General features: G+C 42.1%; 1 protein-coding gene across 2 annotated transcripts in view; it reads right to left on the reverse strand.

Moving 5' to 3' along the window:
* Window positions 1-863: 863 nt before the first annotated feature.
* LOC139375330 (collagen alpha-1(XII) chain-like) overlaps window positions 864-27,175 on the reverse strand; it is an 87,847-nt gene continuing 61,535 nt past the window's right edge. The window contains exons 40-66 of one of the 2 annotated variants that reach the window (XM_071117011.1): window positions 26,314-26,460; window positions 26,106-26,222; window positions 25,176-25,328; window positions 24,919-24,993; window positions 24,668-24,807; window positions 24,386-24,509; window positions 24,047-24,190; window positions 23,649-23,813; window positions 23,486-23,524; window positions 23,176-23,314; window positions 21,880-22,022; window positions 21,433-21,542; window positions 16,435-16,593; window positions 16,001-16,078; window positions 15,019-15,105; window positions 14,394-14,447; window positions 13,785-13,880; window positions 13,472-13,525; window positions 10,757-10,810; window positions 10,274-10,327; window positions 9,515-9,586; window positions 9,220-9,255; window positions 7,991-8,057; window positions 7,676-7,858; window positions 7,340-7,417; window positions 4,255-4,425; window positions 864-1,832 (exon numbers count right to left, since the gene is read on the reverse strand). In XM_071117011.1, the coding sequence (XP_070973112.1) occupies window positions 1,675-1,832; window positions 4,255-4,425; window positions 7,340-7,417; window positions 7,676-7,858; window positions 7,991-8,057; window positions 9,220-9,255; window positions 9,515-9,586; window positions 10,274-10,327; window positions 10,757-10,810; window positions 13,472-13,525; window positions 13,785-13,880; window positions 14,394-14,447; window positions 15,019-15,105; window positions 16,001-16,078; window positions 16,435-16,593; window positions 21,433-21,542; window positions 21,880-22,022; window positions 23,176-23,314; window positions 23,486-23,524; window positions 23,649-23,813; window positions 24,047-24,190; window positions 24,386-24,509; window positions 24,668-24,807; window positions 24,919-24,993; window positions 25,176-25,328; window positions 26,106-26,222; window positions 26,314-26,460 (2,897 nt within the window). In that variant the 3' untranslated portion in view covers window positions 864-1,674. Of the gene's footprint in view, window positions 3,872-4,254; window positions 4,426-7,339; window positions 7,418-7,675; window positions 7,859-7,990; window positions 8,058-9,219; window positions 9,256-9,514; window positions 9,587-10,273; window positions 10,328-10,756; window positions 10,811-13,471; window positions 13,526-13,784; window positions 13,881-14,393; window positions 14,448-15,018; window positions 15,106-16,000; window positions 16,079-16,434; window positions 16,594-21,432; window positions 21,543-21,879; window positions 22,023-23,175; window positions 23,315-23,485; window positions 23,525-23,648; window positions 23,814-24,046; window positions 24,191-24,385; window positions 24,510-24,667; window positions 24,808-24,918; window positions 24,994-25,175; window positions 25,329-26,105; window positions 26,223-26,313; window positions 26,461-27,175 lie in introns of both variants that reach the window. The other variant, XM_071117012.1, reaches the window with a different exon arrangement.

A 27,175-nucleotide genomic window follows, 5' to 3' on the forward strand; every position in this document is an offset into this window, starting at 1 on the left:
TTCATAAGAGCAGACGGGATATCAAGGATAGCAGGATATCAAGGATAGCAGGATATCAAGGATAGCAGGATATTAAGGATAGCAGGATATCAAGGATCCGGGAAAAGTTCCGTTCAGAGGAATGGTCTAGGATCCCTCTCCTACATAAAACATTTAAGAATAAGGCTCAGTGTCATTACCCTCAGAAAGGGAGGATGCTAGAGTACTGACAACAGGTTGTCAATCATTATTCACCCCTATCTATTTTTTATTTATTTTATTGCTTCTTAAACAAAATCTCTTTCTCTGAGCATTTCCCAATTGTATTATTTATTTTATACAGACTTTTTTGCTCATCTTTATCAAGGGTGCTCATAATTATGGACCTGACTGTATATTATATACCCATTGATTCTTGAATATTATAACTTATATTATTTAACTTAGAATTCCTTACGAGGTTAGTTCAACTGTCGTACCCAATCAGAACCCAAAATATAAACATGTTTAAGTCCATTGTTTGCAAACAATGCAATTGTAAAAAAAACTCACTGTATAGCCTCAAAACATGGTTAAAACTATAATTTTGACGTCAGGGATGGTCAATCCTTGCATCCATAGCTCTGTCTATGAATTTGATAGTGGCTACATTTCTCCAGCCCCATCCCTTATCTTTATACCAAAATACTGGCAGGGTGACTGCTTTGTTATAGTTTGAACTGCAGATTGCCCCTTTGAAGCTGTACTCACTCTAAAAAAGACCGTATTTTGGGATTGGCATGTGACATGAGATATACTATATCCAGTGTTTGCAGCTACAGTGCATTTATCAAATAACTGGGACATAGACTGAGACACCACAGACATGAGACTGAAACAAAAGGTACAATTTTCAGTAGTTTTATTGAAAAATGCCTCTTCTGTTTCAGAAATAAATAAGAAAATAAGGCTGTGGAATTCACAATGTGCAGTTAAAACATGAAAAGGCAATTCTATGTCCATAGTCTTGCAAACAAATTCCAACTGCATTTGGTATTGATACAAAACAATAACTATATTCTGATTTGTTTTTGTTTTGTTGAAATCTTAAATATACAACACAGACAGGCAACTCCACCTTTGGGAAAAATCAGCTGTGAGTTAGTATTATAAAAAAAGATACACATTTGGTCTAAAGTAACTCATTGAAAGCCTGATTTGATAATAGCTGGGAATCTTTGGGAACTTTTAATGGAGCTGGAACCAGTAACCCTCTTTCTGATGAAGAGGGTGGCCAACTACATGATTTCAAAAGAACAACAGACAGCTTGACATTGTGAAATTTGAAATTAACTGTGAGGTACAGGGCTAATGTGGAGGGGTACAGAGACATACATATACCTTCCCCAACGTATTTGCAGACTTTCCAATTATGAGTGCATTAAACATTGGACTCTAACACTTAATGCAGTTATGTTACAAGCAGAGACACTTAAAGAAACAGTTAGCAAGCACACAGGTTTGTAATGAAATAATGTCCAGATTCATTATATTTCCACTTAATCTTGCTAAACTTAATTTGTTGATGCGTAAAGATATGTTCAATAAAGCCAAGGGTATCAGACCCATATATTTTATTCTCTGAATTTCACTTAATAATCGCACATGTAATAATGGAGATAAATTCAATATAACAATCCTTTGTTTTGTTTTTGTTTATGGTGCTATCCTCTCGGTATCGTCTCTTGATAGTGACCTCTTTCCTCTCTGGTTTCGTGAGTAACCAGGCGACTGTATTGCCTCAGATTCATCTTCCGGTTCTTCCTCAGGTATAGGGACTAGGTAGGTTTCAGGGTCGGGCTCGTAGCCGGTGGCTAGAAACATTAGTTTGGCCAATCAAACAGGACTTTAGTCAACAGGCTGAGACTTAACATGCACAATGTACATCCTAAACGTTTGTCCTAAACATGAATAATCAACCAACGTATTGAATGTATGGACCAAAGAACTGTCATTAATCTTGCTTGTATGTTAGAGTGATTACATGCACTCCTGAACGTAATGTTATTGAGGAATATGAACCATATTGAACACATACATAAAGATAAATACCAATTCAAGTAATAAAGCTGGGATTGATTTGTAACAAAACACGAATACAACACTGCCACTTGTCTCTAGCTCTATCCTATCCTTTTGCTACTCCTAAAACCCATTGTGGTGTTATACAACAAATGTTCCTCAGCAAATTAACTAATATGTACACTACCGTTCAAAAGTTTAGGGTCACTTAGAAATATCCTTGTTTTTGAAAGAAAAGCTAATTTTTTGTCCATTAAAATAACATCAAATTGATCAGAAATACAGTGTAGGCATTATTAATGTTGTAAATGACTATTGTAGCTGGAAAATACCTGGACATGGAATATCTACATAGGCCCATTATCAGCAACCATCAACCATCACTCCTGTGTTCCAATGGCATGTTGTGTTAGCTAATCCAAGTTTAGCATTTTAAAAGGCTAATTGATCATTAGAAAACCCTTTTGCAATTATGTTAGCACAGCTGAAAACTGCCGTGCTGATTAAAGAAGCAATAAAACTGGCCTTCTTTAGACTAGTTGAGTATCTGGAGCATCAGAATTTGTGGGTTCGATTACAGGCTCAAAATGGCCAGAAACAAAGACTTTCTTCTAAAACCAGTCAGTCTATTCTTGTTCTGAGAAATGAAGGTTATTCCATGCGAGAAATTGCCAAGAAACTGAAGATCTCGTACAATGCTGTGTACTACTCCCTTCACAGAACAGCGCAAACTGGCTCTAACCAGAATAGAAAGAGGAGTGGGAGGCCCCGGTGCACAACTGAGCAAGAGGACAAGTACATTAGAGTGTCTAGTTTGAGAAACAGACGCCTCACATGTCCTCAACTGGCAGCTTCATTGAATAACACCCGCAAAACACCAGTCTCAACTTAAACAGTGAAGAGGCAACTCCAGTATGCTTGCCTTCTAGGCAGAGTTGCGAAGAAAAAGCCATATCTCAGACTGGCCAATAGAAAGAAAAGATTAAGATGGGCAAAAGAACACAGACACTGGACAGAGGAACTCTGCCTAGAAGGCCAGCATCCCGGAGTCGCTTTGTCATTATGGGGTATTGTGAGTAGATTGATGAGGGAAAAAAACAATTGAATCCATTTTAGAATAAGGCTGTAACATAGCAAAATGTGGAAAAAGTCAAGGTGTCTGAATACTAAATATATATATAAACAGAAGAAAATGGTAGGAAAAGAACGTTTAGCATAGGTTAGGCAAACATACAAAGAATATTATGATTAAATGTACAAATGTCACATGCTTCGGTTTGGACCGGAGCACAAGCTGTGTAAATCACAGGCCTCATACTGTAATAAAACAGAGGTTATGCTGGCAGTAAGTCAGTAAGAAGCGGGTTATAAGGCACAAGCTCAATACAGATGTTAAATGATTTTAGTGGATTGTGTGGTTCAAACATAATTTACAAGGCACAATTAGTTTATTTACAGATATCACCTCTACGTCAACATGTTAACACTTGTTCTTTTGCTATGATATCCACTTTGTTAGTAGTTTTTGGTTTGTTTGTTTTTTTACATGCTCCTTCCGGCGTAGAGAAGCACTCTCTCTCTGTTTGCTGGGGTTTTGGTTCAAGATGCAAACAGGCCAGTAGGGTTGCCATCTCTGCAGCTTGTCTGATAGTAGCTGTGAAGTGGTGTTAGTGCGAGTCCACTCCTTTCTGTCTCGTTTTTGGGCTTTTAACGTTGTTCATTAATTATGTCCCCGGTGGTTATCCTTAAGGGCTCATTAGCCAGTGAGCTAACATCTCAGAAACAGGACTGTAAGCAGCACAGGCAGCATAGAGAGTTTACTAGGACCGACCTGGAAACAGTTCAAACAGGGGGTTAGATCTCTCTGTTGCAGAAAGTTATTTGCCATTTCTATTTCTACTTGGCAGTGTTTAACATGCAATTATGAATATCCACTCTATAACAAACATATTGAGACCTTGGACGTAAAGAGTTCATAATGTTGCCAAAAGGGGGTTGTCGAGACAAAAATACATCCACTGTCCCATTTGAATAAACTTTTGTTAACAACTGCATTTTGTTTAGAACCCTTGAAACCCATGACCTCCGTACATTGAACCAGAGCGTTAGCTGTTGAGTATAAAGTTGTAAATAAATTAGTGTGCATACGTTACATTCACTATGTATTCAGCTACCCTGCCATGCAGATTGGGATTCAGTCAGTTGTGGACATACCTGGGTAACCTTGTCCATTGTAAGGAATGCCAACACACTGGGAGGAGTCGCAGTAGCCAGGGGGTCCAGGTGGTCCCCTCACTCCTGAGGTTCCCTGGCGACCAGGAGGGCCCCGAGGCCCAGCAGAGCCCGTAGTACCTGTGGCGCCGGTTCGAGCCTCGCCTGGTGGCCCTGGGAGTAGGGAGAGGGAGATGGGTTGTGGAAAATAATTAAAGAATAGTCAGAACGAAACCTCCCTGACATCACCCTTAAATCCGAACTGGAAGTGGAGGGGGGGACTATTGGTTTCTACCACTGTAATTTCAATATTTAGACGGCTCAATTAAAAGTCTGATAAGAAGTTAGCTACTCCCTGCCCCTGTCTGTCTAGACAGTACAAACAAAGGATGGAATTTCCTCCACTCTCTAGCTCTCTCTTGCTCTTTGATCTCTTAAGTGAGCACATGTGTTGTCAATGAAGGAGCCACCAAAGCAACGCTCATTGTACAACAATCTGATTCTCCCACTCAACAATGAGTCATCATCGCTAGCTAACTAGCTTCCTCCTACAGGAGTTTAGTAGTGTCTTACTTCATTCACAGAAACAGACTTGGCAGTGTTCGACAGGAGGGGGAAGTAGACATCATATATAGCCTGACATTCCCACTACCCCCACTACCCCTTGTGATAGGAAAGTTTCTGGGGACTCAGGGCCTTCACATGCTGAATATCAATTAAAGGTGGATGTTATGTTGCCTCCATAAAGACAGCATAATATCAACAGTGAATAAGACGGCTATTAGAGACTAATCCTCAGCCATTTCTAGAATGGGTTTGGGATCACTGATGAATGAGAGGTCGGGGTAACATTGTTTTGATAAGAGAAGATAGCAGCTATAATGCATAATGTTAAATCTTTCATCCAGAAATAGACCTTGGTTCTCAATTCCTTTGATGTATCGTATGTTGATCAAGACGTGTGAACATATCTGTGCGGACCAATCCCGTGAAGAAGAAGCATAAATTCTCTCTCGAAAAGAGAAGTGTTTTTCTGGGAATACGTTTGACGGTTCACTGAGAATTTATGAAACACAGCTGCCCAAACGAAGGTTCATGAGACACATCTAGGTAAATCTTGGCCTGCTCCTTGGGTCTGTCATTTATATTGCACTGGGAGGAGTTCTAAGAGTCACAAAGAGAGGTCCAGGGATAGGATTTAGAACAAAATGGCTACCATGGTGAAATAAGTTAAGAACTGTAGATCAGGAAATAGTGAATAGGAACCTCCTATCTCCAGGTGTTGAGCACAACCATTTACAGTTAGTATGTGGGAAGATTCTTATGTTCAATACCTTGTTGTTAAGGTACAGTTGAAGTCGGAAGTTTACATACACCTTAGCCAAATACATTTAAATTCACCTTAGCCAAATACATGTAATACATTCACAATTACTGACATTTAATCCGAGGAAAAATTCCCCGTTTTAGGTCAGTTAGGATCACCACTTTATTTGAAGAATGTGAAATGTCAGAATAATAGTATAAATAATTATATTTCTTTCATCACATTCCCAGTGGGTCAGAAGTTTGCATACACTCAATTAGTATTTGGTAGCATTGCCTTTAAATTGTTTAACTCGGGTCAAACGTTTCCGGTAGCTTTCCACAAGCTTCCCACAATAAGTTGGGTGAATTTTGGCCCATTCCTCCTGACAGAGCTGGTGTAACTGAGTCAGGTTTGTAGGCCTCCTTGCTCGCACACGCCTTTTCAGTTCTGCCCACAAATGTTCAATATGATTGAGGTCAGGGCTTTGAGATGGCCACTCCAATACCTTGACTTTGTTGTACTTAAGCCAGTTTGTCACAATTTTGGAAGTATGCCTGGGGTCATTGTCCATTTGGAAGACCCATTTGCGACCAAGCTTTAACTTGATGTCTTGAGATGTTGCTTCAATATATCCACATAATTTTTGTTCCTTATGATGCCATTTATTTTGTGAAGTTCACCGGTCCCTCCTGCAGCAAAGCACCCCCACAACATGATGCTGCCACCCCCGTGCTTCACGGTTGGGATGGTGTTCTTCGGCTTGCAAGCCTCCCCCTTTTTCCTTTAAACATAACGATGGTCATTATGGCCAAACAGTTCTATTTTTGTTTCATCAGACCAGAGGACACTTCTCCAAAAAGTACGATCTTTGTCCCCATGTGCAGTTGCAAACTGTAGTCTGGTTTTTTTATGGTGGTTTTGGAGCAGTGGCTTCTTCCTTGCTGAGCGGCGTTTCAGGTTATGTCGATATAGGACTCGTTATACTGTGGATACACATACTGTTGTACCTATTTCCTCCAGTATCTTCACAAGGTCCTTTGCGCTTTTCGCACCAAAGTACGTTGATCTCTAGGAGACAGAATGCATCTCCTTCCTGAACGGTATGACGGCTGCATGGTCCCATGGTGTTTATACTTGCATACTATTGTTTGTACAGATGAACCTGGTACCTTCAGGCGTTTGGAAATTGCTCACAAGGATAAACCAAACTTGTGGAGGTCTACAATTTTTTTCTGAGGTCTTGACTGATTTCTTTTCATTTTCCTATGATGTCGAGGAAAGAGGCACTGAGTTTGAAGGTAGGTCTTGAAATACATCCACAGGTACACCTCCAATTGACTCAAATTATGTCAATTAGCCAATCATAAGCTTCTAAAGCCATTACATAATTTCTGGAATTTTCCAAGCTGTTTAAAGGCACAGTCAACTTAGTGTATGTAAACTTCTGACCCACTGGAATTGTGATACAGTGAATTATAATCTGTCCGTAAACAATTGTTGGAAAAGTTACTTGTGTCATGCACAAAGTACATGTCCTAACCGACTTGACAAAACTACAGTTTGTTAACAAGAAATTTGTGGAGTGGTTGAAAATCGAGTTTTAATGACTCCAAATAAGTGTATGTGAACTTCCGACTTCAACTGTATATGAGGCAAATTACTGAGTCAGGGGCTTCCGTTAATGGTCTCTGTTTTCTTGTGAGATAGGAGACCATGGCAGAGGCATAGCTGTAAAATGCGTTATTGTACATGAGAAGTGAGTGATGGCCGAGGTCTTACCAGGGGGACCACTGAGTCCTCTCTGTCCTCTCTGTCCTGTTCCAGGGGATCCTCTCTCTCCCTTTTCTCCTGGCGCCCCTGCAACAGCACAATCAGATACACAGGCAACAGGTTATTAACAATGACAAAAAGTCTCATTGTACAGCACCATGTATTTGTAATAACAACAAATGAGCTGTTATCCTAGGATGTTAGATAGGTTAAAGAAGAGGACCGTGTCCTGTCATAACTTAAAGTTTTGCATCTCTGATATGTTGTAATTTACTTTCTAGCCATACAAAAACAGGAAGTAATAAAAACAGGCAAAAAATACATAAACAGCACACTATCACTCACCTCTCTCTCCTTGGTTTCCAGGTAAGCCGGGGTTTCCAGGGAAACCATTTCGGCCAGTCTGTCCAGGTTCTCCACGAGGACCCGTGTTGCCGGCGGGACCAGGGGGGCCTGCGGGGCCTGGGTTGTTGCTAGAGTAACCGGTGGGGATCTGGTTGATCATATTATTAATTCTGCTCATTTGACCTGAGAGGAATGAATGAAGATATGATTAAGGCAGAGAGAAAAATCACATAGATGGTTTATTTGTATACATTGTATGTGTGTGTGGGTGTACCCAACCAATGCTGGTTTATGAAGGTCTAAATAGGAACTCACTATTCACAAGCTGTTCGCAAACTTGTCTGGCAATGGAACGCATCAGATTCTGAGATGCAAAGTCCCCCTGGAAAACAAACACATTTTGGTGAGACAAGGTCATGCTACTCTGAGAAGCAGGGGTCGACAACATGCTACTCTGAGAAGCAGGGGTCGACAACATGCTACTCTGAGAAGCAGGGGTCGACAACATGCTACTCTGAGAAGCAGGGGTCGACAACATGCTACTCTGAGCAGCAGGGGTTGACAACAGGCGTCTGGCGGACAAATAAAAAAGCACCTCCCAAAGTTCTGAGGATTTTTGTTTTTCGTCAAAAAAGGACTAAAATCACCAGGGATTCAGATAAAAATGAGTTTCATTCAGGAAATCTGTTCACCAAGTATTCCCACGAATAAAAAAAGATACGTGATCATGTCTCCATGTAATTAAGGTATGAAATGGTTGTTCTTTTCCAATACAACCTCTTTTGTGCATTACTTGTGGTCAATTTGCAGTGTACAAATGATTATAATTATGTTACGGCACCATTGACCATCGGCTCCAACAAAAAATCAGCCCACGGCGTGAATCTAGTTGCCTAGTCCTGGACTAAAGGATACAGTAGTTGTCTAGTACTGGACTAAAGGATACAGTAGTTGTCTAGTCCTGGACTAAAGGATACAGTAGTTGTCTGGTACTGGACTAAAGGATACAGTAGTTGTCTAGTACTGGACTAAAGGACACAGTAGTTGCCTAGCCCTGGACTAAAGGATACAGTAGTTGTCTGGTCCTGGACTAAAGGATATAGTAGTTGCCTAGCCCTGGACTAAAGGATACAGTAGTTGTCTAGTCCTGGACTAAAGGATACAGTAGTTGCCTAGCCCTGGACTAAAGGATACAGTAGTTGTCTGGTCCTGGACTAAAGGATACAGTAGTTGCCTAGCCCTGGACTAAAGGATACAGTAGTTGTCTGGTCCTGGACTAAAGGATATAGTAGTTGCCTAGCCCTGGACTAAAGGATACAGTAGTTGTCTAGTCCTGGACTAAAGGATACAGTAGTTGCCTAGCCCTGGACTAAAGGATACAGTAGTTGTCTAGTCCTGGACTAAAGGATACAGTAGTTGCCTAGCCCTGGACTAAAGGATACAGTAGTTGCCTAGCCCTGGACTAAAGGATACAGTAGTTGTCTAGTCCTGGACTAAAGGATACAGTAGTTGTCTAGTCCTGGACTAAAGGATACAGCACATACCCTCTCTCCCTTTTCTCCTTTTATTCCAGACAGTCCCTGTGGAAAAGAGGAAACATGGATGTTCTCAATAAAAGGAAAGCCATTCATTTGCATGAGATTTGCAACAAAACACCACAAATACACTATGAAATAGGAAGTTGGTTAACATTTTCCAATTTAATCAAATGCAGTGGGATGATTCAAGACAGTCTTTGAAGAGGTAGGATTTCAGATGTTTTTGGAAGATGGCTAGGGACTCTGCTGTCCTTGATGAAACATACATCATCATCATATGACCACTTGTATTTGTACATACTGGGTTTCCTGTGTCTCCTGGTTTTCCTGGGCTTCCTGTGTTTCCTGGTGAACCCGGAGATCCTGGACTTCCCTGGATGATGAGAAGATGGACAGCGTTATTGCTACATCCACTTACCAAAGTTACGAAACAGTAACCATAAGGACAACAACCACTCCTGGTCCCTGTTAAATAGCTGTTGTACAATAGGGACCAGCCCTATACTGAGATGTATATCCACAGTCAAGGCACAACTTGGTATACTGTGCCAAGAACATTTAAAGGACAACACCACCCAAAAACTATCTTTTGGTATTTGTTTCATTACCGGCTGTATTTCTGTATCTTGAACACTTGATTGCTGACATGCAAAACATTTTTGGTACAATATCAACAATGGACTAATGAAACAAATACCAAAAGACAGTTTCTCGGTGGAATTGTTCTTTAACTGGGTGTAAACACAGGATGGGATGCCTAATGGTCCTCAGAGCAGACCGAATGGTAAAGTAGGCAATATATTAATATATTTATTGTATTTTTTATTGAACCTTTATTTAACTAGGCAAGTTAGTTAAGAACAAATTCTTATTTACAATGACGGGCCTACATGTTGACAATGACGTGCTGGCCCTTTGCCTATTGGTATGGTGTGGCCATTAACTACTGTAGAGGCAGGCCTCAATCATAGTAGGGAGAATGAGATGCATGTTTTAGCTGCATTACTGACTGAAGGACTGAGTTTGTGTTTTGACCACGTCTTCTGGCTGCAGTACTCACCATCGGTCCTGTTGGACCTCTAGGTCCCGATGGTCCTTCCTTCCCTGGTGGTCCCTGGGAAGAGAAGATAGACACTCACAACAGGCAGCAATAAAAGTTGGCATTAAGTTGTTGTTGTCTTAAAGGTATGTTGTCAATGTTAACTTTATTTCTGTATATATGTACTGTACGTTTTATGGTGCTGTTAAACTGGTGATGCTTCCAAGAGATGGGACTATAAAAACTCAGTGAAATAAACCAGGACCTCGCTAATCTCCCTAGCGACCAATCTCTGTAGTGTGTTCTACTGCGCCAGTTTAGTGGAGCCCAATGACGTCATCTGACATGCACCAGAATACTAGGAGCACACAACAGTTTAACTGCGCACATTGAGTGATCACATGCACACGTTGAGTTAAGTAGGTGCTGGCTAGATTCATGGCCTTTCAACAGTGCCTGTACACTGAGCAGCTCTGTGTAGAGGTACAGAGATGCTGATCTTACCCTCACTCCACCTGGTCCAACAGAACCCATAGGACCAGCAGCACCAGCAGGACCCTGCAGGAACACAACACACTCAATCAAACTCTGCTAACCAGTAATAACACACAATTCTGACAAAATGGCACAAAATTGCCTTTTCATTTAGCCAGAAATGATAACTACTAGTTGTACTGTGTAATAACTGCTCTCTAGTTTCCTTGTGAGAACTCTCTAGTTTTTTAGTGAGAACATGATAGATTTTTCTGATGCAATTCAGGGTACTTGATTTGGTTGTTGAAATGCATGTTGTTAGCAGAACCATTTGACAGCCAAGGCTGCTATAGTCATAAACATCTTAATGCGATGAGAGATTCTCAAACAAATTATTCTCAAGTATTACTAACATCACAGGGTAATTGTTAGGATTCAGGTGAGTTTCATATTTCGAAAGTAAAGTCGTCCTTGATGGGGGTGAGTGATTCTCAACTAAATTATGCTCATTATTGGCGTCACAGGATAATGCCTCCAATCTTTGAAATCCAGGGGCCGATCATTCAGCACTGGAGTTGTCAGTGATATATTCTGGTCAAGCGGTAGGTTATCAGTGATACAGTTTGGTCATAGTGGAGGTTATCAGTGATACAGTTTGGTCATGGTGTAGGTTATCAGTGATACAGTTTGGTCATGGTGGAGGTTATCAGTGATACAGGTTGGTCATGGTGGAGGTTATCAGTGATACAGTTTGGTCATGGTGGAGGTTATCAGTGATACAGCTTGGTCATGGTGGAGGTTATCAGTGATACATTCTGGTCATGGTGGAGGTTGTCAGTGATACAGTTTGGTCATGGTGTAGGTTATCAGTGAAACAGTTTGGTCATAGTGGAGGTTATCAGTGATACAGTTTGGTCATGGTGGAGGTTATCAGTGAAACCGTTTGGTCATAGTGGAGGTTATCAGTGATACAGTTTGGTCATGGTGGAGGTTATCAGTGATACAGTTTGGTCATGGTGGAGGTTGTCAGTGATACATTCTGGTCATGGTGGAGGTTATCAGTGATACAGGTTGGTCATGGTGTAGGGTGTCAGTGATACATTCTGGTCAAGCTGGAGATTATCAGTGATACAGTTTGGTCATGGTGTAGGTTATCAGTGATACAGTTTGGTCATGGTGTAGGTTTATCAGTGATACAGTTTGGTCATGGTGTAGGTTATCAGTGATACAGTTTGGTCATGGTGTAGGTTATCAGTGATACAGTTTGGTCATGGTGGAGGTTATCAGTGATACAGGTTGGTCATGGTGGAGGTTATCAGTGATACAGTTTGGTCATGGTGGAGGTTATCAGTGATACAGTTTGGTCATGGTGGAGGTTGTGTGGTTGACCAGTTCAAAAGCCCTAAACAATTCATTATAAGCCCCTTCAGGTTGTTTCCTCTTTACAAGAGGGGCAAGGAATCCATCTAACGTAAGAAGATGAAGGATATCTTCCAAGAAATGACCAGGCCAGGGTAGGTTTGACTTTTGATATGTTGTTCCATTGTCTCCAGTCATCGTTCTTTGGGCTTTTGTCCCATTGTCTCCAGCCATCAGTCTTTGGGCTTTTGTCCCATTGTCTCCAGCCATCGTTCTTTGGGCTTTTGATGCAATTTAGGATCCAAATATTCCCAGACACTTTGACGGTCATTTATCAACTTTGAGGGATGTAGTCTTATAATCCTGAGGTTGCTTATCTTCACATCCCTTCTTTTCTCAGCTATTTAAATCCAATTAGTGGCACCTAGTAAAACGAAGAATACACTCTTAGAAAAAAAGGGTTCCAAAAGGGTTCTTCGGCTGTCCCCATAGGTGAACCCTTTTTGGTTCCAAGTAGAACTCTTTTGGGTTTCATGTAGAACCCTTTCCCCAGAGGGAACCAAAAGAGTTCTACCTGAAACCAAAAAGGGTTCTTCAAATGGTTTTCCTATGGGACAGCCGAATAACCATTTTAGGTTCTAGATAGCACATTTTTTTTAGGAGTGTAGTCTACAATTCACTCTTTTTTGCCATGACTATAGGGTTTACACTATAGGGTTTACAGTGTAGGTTTTACAGTATAGGTTTTACAGTATAGGGTTTACACTATAGGGTTTACAGTATAGGGTTGACAGTATAGGGTTGACAGTATAGGTTTTACAGTATAGGGTTGACAGTATAGGGTTGACAGTATAGGTTTTACAGTATAGGGTTGACAGTATAGGTTTTACAGTATAGGGTTGACAGTATAGGTTTTACAGTATTGGTTTTACAGTATAAGTTTTACACTATAGGGTTTACACTATAGTGTTTACAGTATAGGGTTTACAGTATAGGGTTTACAGTATAGGATTGACAGTATAGGTTTTACAGTATAGGGTTGACAGTATAGGGTTGACAGTATAGGGTTGACAGTATAGGGTTTACAGTATAGGGTTGACAGTATAGAATATGTACAGTTCATATTAATCCTCTATTCCCGTTAGCAAGACTCTTCTGTGCTCCATGATAGCTTAACTGCACCACTGGCCTTCCACTGTAAATCAGCAGGTTGCTTGGAGTGTATACCCCACTCTGGGGACTGCATGGTCTACCTCCCACTTTGAATGTGGTTTCAGCTTTGCCATGTGGACAGATTCCAGACTCCAGTAGCGCTGTTTCTCTCTGTGGATCGTCTCTGGTTTCTTGTTGAAAACCACAGCTAATGAAAAAGAAAGCTGTACTCACTTGCAGCCCAGTCAGGCCTGAGTCTCCGGGATCTCCCTTTGGTCCAGGACGGCCCTGAGAAGACAAAGAGAAGGAGAGGTTTAGAGCTGGAGTACAAAGGGAACTCCAACCCTAAACAACTACAGATCTGCTCTTTCTCTTGACCACGTAGTCTGTCACTGAGAGTGAATTTACATCCCAGCTTCAGGAGGATGTCTAGGAATGAATAAGGTCGTCTTAACACAGAGTAACTGTGTGTGTAAATCATACGTCAGGGAGGACATCCTACAGTCCCCCACACTGTAAATCCCTAAAAACACTGCAGATTACTTACAGGTTCTCCGGGCAGAGACAAGCCATTAGGGCCTTGTGGACCTGGAGGTCCGGATGGTCCTGGAAGTCCTTGTTCTCCACGGGGGCCCATTGAACCCTATGGTAGAAGCAGAATGACAAAACCAAACAGTCACACTAATATTAAACTATTTACACCATATCTCCCGGTAGACCTCCCCACTGCTTTTCCCAGCAGGGCTGAGAGAATGAGAAGGAACCAGAACAATCAGTGACCGTTGGTGAGAAATATGTTCTACTTCTCATCAGACCTCTCAACATAGACCTCCTTAAATCAAGCTGGGGGAAAATAAACAGGACATAACAAGCTGGAAATGATACAGTACATTCAATAAGTGAGTTCAGATGTGAGAAATCTGTTTTGGCTGATGGGGCATGCTAATGGTATGTGCTTTGAGATAACTACTGCATTAGGCTGAACTCTGATTTTCTGTAAATGCGTTAGGCCTTGGACTGTATCCCAGCTCAGTAGGATATGGCTTGATTTAAAGTCGGATTCAGGCTTGGACCACACATCCATAATATTCAATTAATCGCTCTGGATCCAAGTGTGTGTTAAATGGCTTGATACTGATACAAAAACATTACTTACAGTTGGGCCTGAGTCTCCTCTCTCTCCTCTAGGTCCTTTAGTACCTGGTCCACCCTGGGAAAGTCAAGAAAGGATGAGAGACAGAGTCAGAGACTGAGAGTCAGAGCCATCCCCACAACAGGAGCTGCTTCCAGACCTAAATCCCAAGCCAGCAGGAATCCCCCAGTGGCTTAGTGAGGTTGCAGAGTGAAGCAAACATATTCCAGATGTACTGTTTTTTCGACGGGCATTTATCTTTTGACACAACCCTAAGTCTGATAGTCCACACCTCATTGCACACCATTCATCTCATCCCCCTGTCTTTCGTTTTCCTTGGGAAAAAACACAGATACTCACATGTTGACCCCACTCTAATATCCACATGCTTAATCTATAGAGCAGGGCAACAGTTATGAGGAGAAAAGTACCCCTGGAACACTATTCCTATATGTCCACATAATCATAGTGGGGATTGAGAGTGGCATCACCATCATCATCATCACATTAGTGAGTAGAGAGAGAGCCCTACCCTAAGATGAGGACAGACAGAAGCAGAGAGAGCCCTGCCTCAAGACGAGGACAGACAGAAGCAGAGAGAGCCCTGCCTCAAGATGAGGACAGATGGTGGGATGGTTATTGTCTTTACCGAGGGGCCGGGTGGTCCCGGTGGGCCAACGCTGTCCTGTGCACATGTGCAGGCATGGGGAAGAGCCGGGCACTTAAGCTCATCTCTCTGCAGTCGAGAATGGAAGGAGATGGCGAAAGAAAGAAAGACAATAAGAATGTTATTTCATTTTTTACTGAAATACAACAGTAATAGTTTGTTCATCTCTTGACATCTGTGGGCCTTTCTGGTAACTCACGAAATACAACAAGTGCAAATAGGAGTATCTGGGATGAAAATGAATGTCACTGCTCTGGCATCCCAAACCATAAAATGATGCCTTGAACTTTTATGCTAGGAAACACATTAGAAAGGCTGCTAAAGCCATGATAAAACTGGGGTGCATACTAAAATATAACTGCTACAATAGCATGGCCTACACACAAATACTATTTGACAACAAAAAATCCATCAGTTTTTTTGTGGAAGGGAATATGTGAAATCTTATACAACACAGCCTTCATTGACATGATACATTAATATCTCATGCAAATTACAGAGAGAGAGAGATGGGTAATTGGCTATAGTCAAGTATATAACATGTATCCAGTAATAAACATACCATAGATGGGTACAATGATTTATACTGTCCACCCCATGATCAAAGGGACCAGTTGTTTGGTGGGGTTGTGATTGTAAAACTGTACTGAGATTAGTCCATTTAGCGAGGAATACAATGGTCTATTCAGGCCTGACAGTGCAATCATTTCATTTCAAATAACTTTCTTGCCAGCTAGGCATCATTTCGTAATGGCTATACAGCATGTGCACACTTAAACATTAGGAATGACATATAAACTCCAAAATGAACATGCAAAACTACAATGGCTCTCTTAACCTATAGTAAGTGCTCAATGGTGTATAGTGAAAGATGAGCAGAGTCAATGTATCAAGGCTTGATGGTACAGTACTGTACAGATATGAGGCCTTACTAGAGGGCTGTTTACAGTGAAGCTGCTCTTACCGTGGCCGGGAGATCACAGCATTTGTCTCTACTGGTCCAGCTCAAGCTGCACACAATATCAAACATCTGGAGCTGGAACTGCACAACAGAACAGAAAGATGAGAGAAGAGAGAGACGAACACAGATGGGTGTTACACATGGCTTCCATTGAGCTCCAGCATTCAGGACTTAGAAACAACATAGCTCCAGACGCAGGCCAGAACCCACAGAGAGCTGGAACACAGATAGCATGAGAGAACAAGACAGAGAGAGCAACGTCTTCCATCGCTCCAACAATGACCGCGAGTTGTCAGCTCTTAATTGAGCATCAACATGACGAGCACATCTGGGCACTTTGCACTTCACAGTTCACACCAACAGCTTGTGTGTGAGTGAGGGATGCATTTTATCAGGAGTTTTCCATTTCAAATAAGTGTTGTCAATTTTTCACTCACTGTAGCCGACTCTCTCTTTGATCCTCCTGACTTTGCCATCTTGCCCAGCACTTCATAACCATCTGTGGAGATGTTGTTGGCCTCCTTGATGGGTTTCTCTGCAACCTCCTGGCAGTCCACGTTCAGTTTGACCCTCTCGGGAGAGACACTGATGTGAAGCTTTAGGAGAAGGAGGAAGAGGAGGAGAAAATGATTATTAGTTAAGACTACTCTAGTCTTCTCAATATGAACAACTACAGCAACAATATTTGGGCATAATGGCTTGTTAAAGATTACTGAAAGTGTTTAGTGTTTTTCACATGGTATTTCTGCAATAGCCTTGTGGCGGCAGGTAGCCTAGTGGTTAGAGCGTTGGACCAGTAACCAAAATGTTGCAAGGTCGAATCCCCGAGCTGACAAGGTAAAAATCGTTCTGCCCCTGTCGATCTGCCCCTGAACAAGGCAGTTAGCCCACTGTTCCTAGGCCGTCAATGAAAATAAGAATTTGTCCTGACTTGCCTAGTTAAATAAAGGTAATAAATAAATAAAAGCACAATTCTTCAGGAGTCTCGTAGCATAAACTAAGAACCCAGTTGAGCCAATGAACCCCCTAAACTGATGTTTATAAAGACGCTGATACTCTATTTTACTAAATCACCATTATTAATATGATTTTCTGTAAAGAAGTTAATTAAAGATCATTGTACAACATTCAGGTTGTAGGTCCCTTGGAAAAAAGTTAATGTCAGCCACTTTCACTGATAAACAGAATGATCAACATGAAACAACAAACTATAGGCTATACATGAAATAACACAAAACTGCCAGGGTATGGGCCATTTCTCAACATTAACTCTCCAAAACTCCCATCACATCTCGAAATGATGTTGTTTATGGTACACCATCAAAAGTGCTACACTCTCCATACTTTCCTGCGCAGCTGCATTTTTCTGCCAAACATTCTGACAAGCTTTCACCCTGACAGAGACAGCAGGCTAACGTTGCTGTGTTACTGTCCTACAGAGCGAAACCAACCGAAACCGACTTGACAAACACTCACAACATTATTATCTGGCTAAACACAGGAGAGGGGAGGGTCTGATACCCCAAGATCCTGGCATGGGCATTTATGATGCACTTGAGGGCTTACCAAAATAACTCTAAATTACATACTGCAAGTGCCAATAATGCGTACATATACATTATTTCACTAACCAACAAGAATATTACTGCAAAATGAGGATTCACGAAAATGTCAGTGTCCTTCACCGGGACTCATCATTTGAAAGCAACATGAAATTCCATCAACTGCAGTTGGCTGATGATGGGGAACACAAAGCATATTCTATTGGAACACAATCAACAAGTCACACAATGGCTCATTCTCTAACAAAGGCCTGAGAAATCTATCACACTGACACAGATGATGAAAATCTTCTGAATGGATCAAAAACCACAGGAGTCAAGAAAGACTAGACCTTGACTTCCACACTGACCAAGTCACAATGACACTTAATTACTCCTCCCTCTGACTATAACTCCTCTAGACAATGACACATCCTGGACACATCTCTTTTTCAGCACTCCATTCACGCTTAGTATGGATTCTCCCTCTGGTATACTATAAACGACATATGCTATATCAGAACAAGTTTGACAACAGTATGATGTATATGGCTATATTTGGGTTCCAGTGTGTCTGACATACATTCATGATTTCTATCAGACTCCATTTTATTGTTGTTGGCTGTGTCTTCACAACTCCTCCATGTTTTCACTCCATTTCACGATGGCGTGTGAAATCACAATTCACATGCAGCCTGATATGGGAATCCTACACTAGTTTGATTAAAAGTAAAAGTGGATCTTTCCTGATATTTTTGATGCACTGACAAATTGCAGATTTCACCAACTCTTTCCAGGAAGAGACAAAATCCTTCTTCATGTATACCACTGCCACCATATCATTCACAGACATCTACGCTCCCATGTCCAGTCTTGGATACAATATTCCCATCCTGGTTTCAGAAGAGGAGCTTGCTTAGCTTTGTAAAGTCACCATTTCATATCTGAGTGGCTTCTTCTGTTGCAGGAATGGTTGCATGCGTCGTTAAGTCTGCTTGGCTACCTCGCGGAATGGAGGGCTTTTAAAAGAAGGCTTCAGAGGAAACTCTTATAATGAGAGCACAAAGAGGGCAGTCAGGGCTATGGAAATGTATCAGTCAGATTGACCAACGTTTTAAACTGCTTTGGTTCTTTGGAGCATTCTCTTCTCCCACTCATTCTCAATTAGTGCTTGCAAATACTGACAAAACCCAACTGCTCATTCCACCCAATCCCTGAATGGAAAGTTTTAGAGAGTTTGGGTCCTCTCAGAGAATAATAGCTGCATTTGTGAAGCTCTAAGTATGGGGAGCCTGTAGAGTGGATGGACTGAATACATCTAGCTATTACCAAAAGCACAATTCTTTTTCATATTTCCACTTGATCGCAACCAAATGCAAAAAAGCTAATGGCACCAATAATACATATATGTGTTGGTGAAAAACATTCCCCCTTTCAAATCAAACTAAATGTATTGGTCACATACACATATTTGGCAGATGTTATTGCGGGTGTAGCAAAATGCTTGTGTCTCTTATTTAGTGGAACGCTCTTTGCCTGAGAATAAAGTTTTCCCTGGTGTAACGCCCCTCTAAGACCACCACCTCTGCAGTGTGGGGTGGGAATCCCCAGTTGGTTAGAGCGTCTGCTAAAGCTATCATTAGGATATTTCCCACATGGTGAATCAGGAGGAGAGCCAGACCTCTCTAACCTGGATAATTCTCTATTTAGCTACTAGTCCAAGGAGAAAGGAGAGGTAGATTAGTCTGCACTCTGTAACATACACATTGCTATTAAACTATATGAAGATGGTTGGTTTGGGTTAGTTGTTTCATACTTCCCAATGGACATGTCTGATCTTAGTAAGTATAAACACTTAATTTACTGAGAGAAATATTCGAGGGGAGGGGAATAATCTATTGTGTCTCATAACATTCTACTCTGAGTTCATATCAAAAGATATGAACAGCTCTGAGGTAGGGCACACACTATACATGTTAATAGTTTTTCGTTTTCTTTGAGTGGCAAACAGTTTCCCTGACCAGAGAAAAAGCAGGTAGGTAGACCACCAAAGACACCTGTTCGCTTGGAGCAGTAACTACACAGAACCACAAACTAACCACCCAGAGCACACTCAGACTGCAGGCACCACCACAGCCATAGGAAGAGAAAAGAAGCACACACATCCAACTGGAGCTCTGATGATGTCATTGTACTGATGTTAGTCATGTCATCGGCTGAAGCCCTGACCCGACATTTTCCAGGTTAAAGGAATAGCTGAAGTTTTTACATAATAGAAGGCATATTGTTCCCCTTCAGAAACATTGGATACACATTGGATACAACATTCTTCACATCCATTGGAAACAGTCATTTTTAATTTTAGTTGCATCTTACTGACATTCATTGTTTAAATCCTTGTCATCCCTACAGTCTGATATCTGAGCACAACATTTTAATATTCTGTTCTGCTTTGAGTTGGGGCTGGCGTTTGATGTCCCACATGGGCTCTTCTACTCCTGCTGTGACTGAGTTACGCAGAATGTGACAAAAACACTGTATATCACGGTTGTAAAACACTGAGAAGATCATTCTAGAGGACCAATGGCTTTTTATACAATAATGACAACCTACAGAGTTAATTCAACTGGGTTAGAAAGCCTTGAGTGACTGATGGAGGTTTACAGTCATGTACAGTAATGACTCAACGTACTCACTGACCCCCACTGAGACTTAATATTGTAATCCCAACATAGAAGATTATTAGGGCCCCAATGGGAATCCACATTCGGAGGCAGTAAAGATGTATAGAAGATGCAATATACATGTATGTCAAAATATCTCCATTCATGTTTACATATTGTTGTAGGTCTCTTTCAGCTTGTTGAATGTTTTTGGTCGATTTCATCCGTTTATTCAGATTTTCTCAGACTGTTAGAAACTGTCAGTTGAAGCAGGAAAATCATTTTATTGACAGATAATTTTATTCAAGCAGAAAATACTCCTGAAAATACCTCATTGGGCACATGCAGCTAGCTTTCTTTTATGCGGTCCAAAAGTACGAAGTGGCTTTTTTTCCCAATGTATTGAGTTTCATTTATCATAAACGAGGTAAAACAAAGCAAACACTGATCCAATAACATCCCACTTCCTCAGAACGTTCTTGAATTCCCACCTGACCGCCGCCAGGACAATGGCCAATCAGCACGCCGTAAGTCTCCATTGCTAGGCTAACCAGAACTGCTTCCAAATCAAATAAAATCTTCAGGTTGCACATTGTGCAAGATCACCATGGGTCACCAAAGTCTCCCCCAACCTTTGAAAATATATTTATCGTCCTTCCAAACCATTCATCAAAGTAACTTCCTTCAGCCTCAGAAAACAAAGCTAACAGCGGAGCATAAAAAAGCCTGAAGACTCAACTTTGGCACCGAACCCACATCGCAATACTATAAGATGGATCACATTTCATTTCAGGAGAGGAAAGTAACCATATCCTAGCTAGATCTTAGTCTTGGCGTTGATTATCCACAAGATCATACCCTCAGGAGGTGTACTCAATGAGGCATGACACTAATCAACAGAAACATCAACTATGAACAGACATGACCGACCATAATGACAGAACACATCTATCATAGGTGGTGACCATATCAAGGCTACACATCCCAGACAGGGTGTCTACTCTGCCTTGAACATGTATCTAAACATTTTACAACAGAAATGCATTATTCATGTGAAAATGTATCTTTGGAACCTGGTGTTTTGGATGTTATTATCCCAAATTATTGCTGATCTGTATGTCCTTGGGAAATTCAACCAGAAAAATAGGCCAAGATATGTTACTCCTCTGCCAAGCCTTAATATCACCATATGGCCCACAAACCATTTTCATTCAAGTGAAATGTTGTTTACCTTGTGGAAGCTCCCGTGGAAAATTCTCTTCACTTGATCCTCATTAAACGTGGCTCTTTGGATCTCCCCTCTGGTGTCCTTGTTGTAGAACGTGATTGTTTTGCTGGAAGCTGAAAAGAGGGAACGATGTCATGCAACGCACACACACAGAGACAGAGAGAGAGAGAGAGAGAGAGAGAGAGAGAGAGAGAGAGAGAGAGATAGATACAGGGATGATGGCCCTTACAAGTGAACACTTGTGGACTTGTAGAAAAAGTGTGAAAAGTCAGTGCCAAACCAAAACTCTTCCCTAGAGGGGGATCAGTGGACTGTAGCAGCCCACTAATCATTACACTGGTCCAAGTTTCTAAAGACTGTTATTTGATTCAGTAAGGAGGGGAATCAGATCATAGCTGTTAGGTAGCTTCAGCTAACCCAGAAGAGAAACAAAGCATGATGGGGGCTTACGGTTGACAGTGACCCCGACCTCAGGGTTGTTGTTACCATCGGCAATCTGCCAGATATCAAAGGCCTGGTTGGGGGTGTCAGGAAGGAGACGGAAGAGCAGGATAATGGTGTAGGATGGAGAAAGACCCTCTGGGTGGATCTCCCTGGCAGGAGGAAAAATACAGGATACAGGTGTCATGGCAGAGCTTTTTTATAAAGCTGAGGGATTCTCTTCTGTAAGATGGTCAACTTCATAGACACCAACACTGAGACAATCTGATCACTAGCTGTATTCATTTGACATGCAAAATGTTGACTAAAGTTAATGAATCAGATAATCATGAATCTTTGATCAAAATGAGAGGGTCCACTAAAACCTGTTTGAATTAAGATAGCCAATCGTAATCTATAGAGCCTTTGTAACTTCTGGAAAATCAAAGACACAGAGAAACAAGGTTGGCATCTAAACGCCACACCATAAACCAAAAAGACACACAATATCCACCCTGTCACGTAGACCACAGAATCTGAAAATAGATGCCAGTTCTACCCCAGACTCAAAAAATTATGGACATATTGAAAGTATTTTCCGTCCCTACTTTACTGCTTGAAGTGTTTCCATTTGTGCACATGAAGTCAATGACTTACCCACGCACAAATACAGATGATTATGGACAAATTAACTAAGCATGCTCATGCCTAAAATGTTAGCGCAGAACTCTTGAGCAGCTCAGCATTTGCCTGAATACATTTTAATGGGCCCAATAAAGAGCTGGGCTCTTTGGTTGATCCCTATATGACATACACTACCGTTCAAAAGTTTGGGGTCACTTAGAAATGTCCTTGTTTTTAAAAGAAAAGCAATTTTTTTGTCCATTCAGATAACATCAAATTGATCAGAAATAAAGTGTAGACATTGTTAATGTTGTAAATGACTATTGTAGCTGGAAACGGCTGATTTTTAATGGAATATCTACATAGGCGTACAGAGGCCCATTATAAGCAACCATCACTCCTGTGTTCCAAAAATGTATTTTCTTTTAAAAACAAGGACATTTCTAAGTGACCCCAAACTGTTGAACGGTAGTGTATGTGGGAGAGGGGCTACCCTGGGAGCAAATCATTTTCTCTTCCTAACACCTCATATTCTACAAGCTGCAAACACAAACAGGGCTGACAAAGGGCTCTTGGCACAGCGCTCTCCGAGCAGAGCCTTTGAAGATACAAAAAAACTATTATGCAGGCTGGCCAGCATTACAGTACACAGGAGAGGAGCAGGCAACGCGCAACGGAAAAGGCCCGCAAACACACTCTTACTTTGTGGGTGCAGAGAGGAATGCATCTTTGTGTAGCCTGTAGCCTATAAAGCTGTTGAAAGAGCCAGGTTCCATGGACACGCCGTTCATGGCAGCGAAGGTCCTGTCTGTGATGTTGAAGCCCTCGAGCATTCTGAAGCCTGGTGAACACACGTCAGGTGAAGATACAGAGTCAATGCACAGGAACACAGTACTGACATTGTTGGTAGGAATGAATTAGGGCGTTTTTCTACGTCAGTAAAGAGCTCCTGGCCATAGGTGTTATCAGCAGCTGTCAGTTTATTCAGAATATAGGTGTAGCATATACTTACCAGGTGAGGTGAACCCGTTGATGTAGATCAAAGGACAAGCTGAGGAGGGAGAAGTAAAACAGAACATGATGTGATGGAAAAGGCTGGAGGACAACATACAGCTAACGCCAATCTGCTTTCACTTGAGTCTTGAGGTACTGTGTAATGTAGATGTAAATCTTACTGGATGTGGCTGTTTCACAGATGAATGTGAGGAGGTTGTCCTGGATCTTGGCGAACGCGTCAAAGTCATCCACAACAAAGACGTGTCTTTCACTTGGCTTGCTACCAATGTTCCTCAACTCTGCCACGTCCACATCGGCCACACCGACCACAAATACACTATAACCTGGAGCAAGACGAGCACAAAGATAACCGTTATGATCCATACGCCCTAGCCCAATGTCTGTTCAGATCTTCCAATTTGACAGTGAAAACCCCAAAAGGAGTAAGTAATGCTTTATCTCAAAACATATCTAGTCATTTCTAAAGTTCTGTAGCTACACTTACGCTGACTAATCTAAACTGAAAATATCCTTTTACTGACTTCTGTAAGGGCAAATCCAAATGTTGAACACTTACCAGAGTGTATCAGGTTGGAGGCACTCTTCTGGACCTCGTCTTGGGAGCGACCATCGGTGACGACCACCAGAACCTTAGGCACGTACTTCCTCATGCCGTTGTCTGAGGTGAACACCTTCTCACCAACGTGCTTCAGAGCAGCACCTGTACACAGAGGGGTAAAGACATCAATTTCCACCTTTAACTATAGACCCATTCAACTCCACCTGCAAGATGAAGACACTGTAATGACATTAGTGGTGAGTGAATGTTTGTAGACTCTTTAACTAACTCAACATTATGCAATTGGTGTTTACGATATCATCCAGTAAGATTGAGAGTAGCAGTCTGTGGGCGTACCTGTTTTGGTGTTTCCTCCCATGTAGCGGACGAGCTGCAGCGCAGCCAAGGTCCTTCCCTTGTCTTGGTAAGTGTTCAGTTTGAACTCTGTCTTGGCACTGTCACTGAACTGCACAAAAGACACCTGTTTCCAGAAGACAAAAAGGGAGTGAGAGGGAGCGAGAGCGAGAGAATAATAAAGCATTGACATGAAGAATACACTCTGAAAGAGGAAAAGAGAAGAGAATATGCTGTAAACATCAAAGAGCTAACGCTCAGAGGATAGCCTGAATGGCTACGTACCTGCATGCCGCCAGGGTGGATGACGTCGAAGGCTCCGATCATGCTGAACACAAACTGAATCACTTTGCTGAAGCTCTCGTCTCCGATACTCCAGGAGCCGTCAATTAGGAACACCAGGTCAGCCTTGGCCCCTCTGCACACTGTGGTGCACATAGAGCAAGTCAATGTCAGGTAGGACATGTATAAAGAGTTTCTTCTCTGTGTTAGCTTCACTTCTCTTCACAGCATGCTGACTTCAAGTCTTTCCTTACCGTCCATAGCAGGGGGGATGGTAGGGGGTGGAGGTGGAGTGGGGGGCTCAGTTGGGGTCTCTGTGGGCTTAATCACTGTAACAAAGACCAGAACATAAACATTCAAACCATTTGGACTTCACTAGCATGCCCTGTTAGCCCCCTGCAAAGACCCTGAGGTGTTTTCTTATACCCGGAGTGTGGTGGGAGGTATACATGTGTGTAAACACAATGAAATGTTACATGTTACAGGTCTGATGGTTAGTGGAGTTTCTTACGGGTCCTCTCCTTGACGCTGACTCCAGGCCCCTCCAGGTTGGGGGTCTGTGTGTACACTGTGGCGTTGTAGAGGGCGTCAGGGGTCAGACCGTCCCAACAGTAGTGGCTCTCAGACCCAGTGATGGTGGTCTCCTGACCTCCCCTGTTAGAGGCTGTAGGAGGAAAGAGTAACACACATTGGTAGTGGATCAGGTGATTTATCCCCATACACTTTAAACATATACCCCATTTATCCCCAAGCACTTTAAACATATACCCCATTTATCCCCAAGCACTTTAAACATATACCCCATTTATCCCCAAGCACTTTAAACATATACCCCATTTATCCCCAAGCACTTTAAACATATACCCCATTTATCCCCAAGCACTTTAAACATATACCCCATTTATCCCCAAGCACTTTGAGCAACTGAAAATTACACCTGGTAAAAGCACTATATAAATCTAATTCATGATCATTATAATGATTATTTTCAAAGACAGGGGAAGGAGAGGGGTTAAAGCCAGCCAGTGATAGTGCTTGGACTGAGGTAGCAGTGGGCTTATACAGTGTTTTGTCTTATTCAACATGCCCTTTCAAACAAACATGAATTAACTTAATGTGGCAAAGTGCAGTGCTTCCATCTATAATGGCTACCATACTGTAAACAGACTTAAATATTGCAACATTTTTTCCCATATTTTTTTTCTCTTACAGTCCTCCAGCGTCAGAGAATTAATAGGAGACAGATGGATCAGTGGGCATGAATAAAATACAATTATATAACATTTTTAGACATTCGAACAAAGACACCTTTGTGATAGGGTGGCAACTTTGTCTACATATCTGATCGACAGTAAACATTCTCACATCAATATAGAAACAATTCTCCCCCACAGGTATCAAGGTTATATGGAATGGGCTCCCAGCCAGGTACAGCACTTACGTTTGAATGGATTTAGTTTGAGTCTGTAGGAAGTGGCAGCTCTGTGGGGGGTCCATCTCATGCAGAAGGTGTCATAACCAACGTTGTAGGTGGTCAGGTCAGTGATGTTCAGGTACACTGTGAAAGACAGGAACAGTCAACCAATCAATCAAACAATAATTTGATCAACCAAACAACTAATGAGTCAAGCAACCAATCAATCACTTACGTGTGGTTCCTTGTCCAATGAGAGGTCCGCTGAGGCCAGCGTCGTACTGGGCCAACACCTTAAGGTCGTAGGTGGTTCCAGGCTGCAGGTTGTGCAGCTGGTAGCTGGTCACATCTCCAACAAACGTCTCCATGGTCTGATCAGTACCTGCAGGCACAGACAGGGACACTCCAGGTGGTGAATAACAGCAGGCACAGACAGGGACACTCCAGGTCAATAACAGCAGGCACAGACAGGTACACTCCAGGTCAATAACAGTAGGCACAGACAGGTACACTCCAGGTCAATAACAGCAGGCACAGACAGGTACACTCCAGGTGGTGAATAACAGCAGGCACAGACAGGGACACTCCAGGTCAATAACAGCAGACACAGACAGGGAAACTCCAGGTCAATAACAGCAGGCACAGACAGGGACACTCCAGGTGGTGAATAACAGCAGGCACAGACAGGGACACTCCAGGTGGTGAATAACAGCAGGCACAGACAGGGACACTCCAGGTCAATAACAGCAGGCACAGACAGGTACACTCCAGGTCAATAACAGCAGGCACAGACAGGTACACTACAGGTCAATAATAGCAGGCACAGACAGGAACCCTCCAGGTCAATAACAGCAGGCACAGACAGGGACACTCGAGGTCAATAACAGCAGGCACAGACAAGAACACTCCAGGTCAATAACAGCAGGCACAGACGGGGACACTCCAGGTCAATAACAGTAGGGACAGACAGGGACACTCCAGGTCAATAACAGGAGGCACAGACAGGAACACTCCAGGTCAATAACAGCAGGCACAGACAGGGACACTCCAGGTCAATAACAGCAAGCACAGACAGGAACACTCCAGGTCAATAACAG

This window comes from Oncorhynchus clarkii, chromosome 19, assembly GCF_045791955.1.
Source record: "Oncorhynchus clarkii lewisi isolate Uvic-CL-2024 chromosome 19, UVic_Ocla_1.0, whole genome shotgun sequence".
NCBI lineage: Eukaryota > Metazoa > Chordata > Actinopteri > Salmoniformes > Salmonidae > Oncorhynchus > Oncorhynchus clarkii.